Genomic DNA, 3,153 nt, shown 5'->3' with positions numbered 1-3,153 from the left:
AAGAAATCATCAAAAGAATTGGTAAGGGAACGGTTTACGTCTTCAGATATCATCACAGTGAGCTCGTGGAGTACCAAGAATTGCTGTTCTGGTCCACCCCGTGCAAGATCCAACTTAATTTCCTTTTGTTAAGGTTACTGAGATGAATAGATACTTCCATACGGTTTTCTGGTGGGTTTGGTTTGTGTGTTGTGTGTTGGTTGGTTTCGGTGTTTTTGTTTGGGTTTTTTTTTTTTTTTTAAGAACTGCTAGACAATGATTTTATTTTAAGAAACAGCTTCTAGGCATTCCCAGATGGTTCATTGTTTCCACTAAGGTCTTGGAGGAAACATTGTTTTCGAGGGATGTTATTTTAAAACATACTTTTCCTGCAGGAGCCCAGCCTGCTACTGCAGTTCAGCACCGCACCAAGCGTTCAGAAATCCCAGCACTTGGAATTTTTTTATTTTATTTTTTTTTTTTTAAATTTTAACATGCCTAAACGTGAGCTGTGTGGTGCTCCCCAAATTACATGGCTCCTGGGCCACCGAGGACCCTCAGGTTTCGTGTGGGGACATCCCTGCCCGATGTCCCCTGGGCAGGCTGTACCCCCCCAGGACAGACCTGCCCGGGTGGGCTGAGAGCACTGAGCGTCACCTAAAGTCACTGAGACAGCGCTTAACTTTAAAGCAATTAAGTATACAATTTAGGCACAGGGAAATCTTTTTTTTTTTTCCCCCCCTACAGGTTTAGCAGTGAGGAAAATACTGGTTTAAACCCTAATCCTGGATGATTTTAGAATGCGTTTTTAGCAGCTCTGTAGCAGATATGATAATGGTATTAACCGGGGGCTGTGTTTGTTCCAAGCGCGCTTGGAGCGGCGTAGGAAAGGGCGGTGAGGAAGTTGTGTAAGAGCGCAGGGTAAGGAGCGCCTGTTCCTCCAGCTGCAGGATTTAAGCACACGGAGTGGTTTGTCTGATAAGGGAGAGCCCCAGCTCCAGCCCCGAGCCCGCTGGCCCAGACTTGGCGAGTGCCACCGCAGCACCCCGAGGGATGCAGCACCCCGACTCCCGGAGCAGCACGAGGCAGGATGGTTTTCAAACCGCTCTCAGGCCATCGCTGTGGAAGGAGGTGCTGGAAACACAGGCGCAGAGGACCAGTGCTGACTTACCGCCTGCTCTCCGGCGTGAACCATTGCTGTTCTTCCTCCTGGAGTGCCACCGCTGCCACGGCACTCTTTAATTCCATTGAAATAAAAAATCAAGATGGACTAGCTGAACAACTTCCCTGTGTGACTTTGCTGTCCCAACTTTAGCCTTACTAGTGCAGCTTGTTCTTTAGGAGCTGAGAGCTGGCCTCACAATTCAATCTAAATGTTAATTACCTGTGTTTCACATGTAGTCTGAGCAGCTTTCCTCTACCACAACCTAACAAGGTAGGGCTGCTCCCAGAGGCACTGCTGAGAAAGCCAGACCGGTCTCAGCAGAGAGCTTGAAGAGCTGTTCTGAAGCAAAGGTTTGAGCATAATCCTGTTTCATCAAAAAAGCTTAGATGGGAAATGAGAATCTTATTGAGCGCCCATTCCAGTTTGCTTAGCAGCCCATATGCTCCCAGGTTGTATAATTAGCTTTTCCACTTGCATGCCATCCTGCACTGGCTGCTGTTATTAACTAGGGCTTAGTCATGCAGCCAGATCCCACAGAAACGGGTGGGCCCCACACACCCCACACCGAGACACTGCTCAGGGAACAAGCTGGTGGTTCTGCTTCAGGCAGACCAGTCACACCACCAAAATAAGCTTCCCCTGCATCTACTGGAAAAGGAAGAGAAAAAACCAAAAAAACCTTAGTACCTCCTGAACAGCTGCCACTGATCAGCAGTTAAGCTTTATTAAAAAAAAAAAAAAGCCAAACCCAGAAGCCCTCAGAGGCTGTTCCTCCTCTGCCCCACAGCTGCAGGGCTCAGATCTGCTCACTGGCCAAGAGCCATGACACAAGCTACAAAAAGCCTCCAAAAAAAAATAAAAAATCCAAGGGTGGCCAGGGCGCATTCTCCATTCTGTTGACAGAAAAAATAAATCAAGTTGCCACAGCAGCAGCTACTGGTAGCCTACTGGAGCCAGGAGGAGGCAGCTTCAAGCCCATATAAACCAAATGACAAAGACTCCTCACATGTGAATGTAAAACATTTAATTTAAAAATGTTGACACTACAATATATAAAATAGCTATTATAAATGCACATAGTGTATTCTATAGCTGCCAGGTTTACGTTTTTAGGAAACTGTAAGTTACACTGTGGTTAAGACTTGTAATTTCACCCTCTGAAAAAGTCCACATTTGATCACAGTGATGTATGGTCAGACTAACAGCCCCAATTGTTAAACACTTGGATCAAGTCATAACCAGTTTTATTGCAAAAGGACCCTGTACACATTTATATCAATTCTAGTACCTTACAAGTTTAGCTACCCAACAAGTCATTAACATACAGAAACATGCATGAGAAGCAAGAAAGATCACCCATCCCTTCTGCATATTAGCAACTTGTCACTCCTGAGCAACAAGGCTCACATCACTGAGGTTTATGTGAACAGTCACTTTTAGCATTCATCCTGAGTGAAAGATGGAATGACTTAAGTACAAATGCAACATATTATAAACAATTTCTTACAAAAAAGTCACAAATTAAAACCAAAGTATTTTACAGAATTTACTACAAAACACCATAAAAACAGCCTTCACTTAAGCCCTCTCTCCCCGTATCCTGCGAGCCAACTGGATGTCTTTGGGCATGATGGTGACTCTCTTGGCATGGATGGCGCACAGGTTTGTATCTTCAAACAGACCCACCAGATATGCTTCGCTGGCCTCCTGTTTCAAGAGCACAAGGAGAAATGTTGTTAGAAACCCTCAGCAAAGCATACGAAGCACCGTGAGCGCTGAGGCCCAGCAAGCCGCTAGCAATACCTGCAGCGCGCCGATGGCCGCACTCTGGAACCTCAAGTCTGTTTTGAAGTCTTGGGCGATTTCCCTGACCAGCCGCTGGAAGGGCAGCTTGCGGATCAGCAGCTCCGTGGACTTCTGGTAACGACGGATCTCACGGAGGGCGACGGTGCCCGGCCTGGTTGGAGGAGGAAGGAGGGAGCGGGTGAGGCGGGGCAGGGGCTGCGGCA

The 3,153-nt window shown here is 46.8% G+C and overlaps 1 protein-coding gene across 1 annotated transcript in view; it reads right to left on the bottom strand.

Annotated features, from left to right (window-relative positions):
- Window positions 1-2,151: 2,151 nt before the first annotated feature.
- Window positions 2,152-3,153, bottom strand: part of H3F3B (H3 histone, family 3B (H3.3B)) — a 22,111-nt gene continuing 21,109 nt past the window's right edge. Inside the window, exons 2-3 of the mRNA XM_009879875.1 lie at window positions 2,948-3,101; window positions 2,152-2,851 (exon numbers count right to left, since the gene is read on the bottom strand). Coding sequence (XP_009878177.1) covers window positions 2,723-2,851; window positions 2,948-3,101 — 283 coding nt within the window. The 3' untranslated portion in view covers window positions 2,152-2,722. The remainder of the gene's footprint in view (window positions 2,852-2,947; window positions 3,102-3,153) is intronic.

Source organism: Charadrius vociferus, unplaced genomic scaffold (assembly GCF_000708025.1).
Source record: "Charadrius vociferus isolate BGI_N301 unplaced genomic scaffold, ASM70802v2 scaffold260, whole genome shotgun sequence".
NCBI lineage: Eukaryota > Metazoa > Chordata > Aves > Charadriiformes > Charadriidae > Charadrius > Charadrius vociferus.
This window is presented reverse-complemented; position numbering and strand designations above follow the sequence as displayed.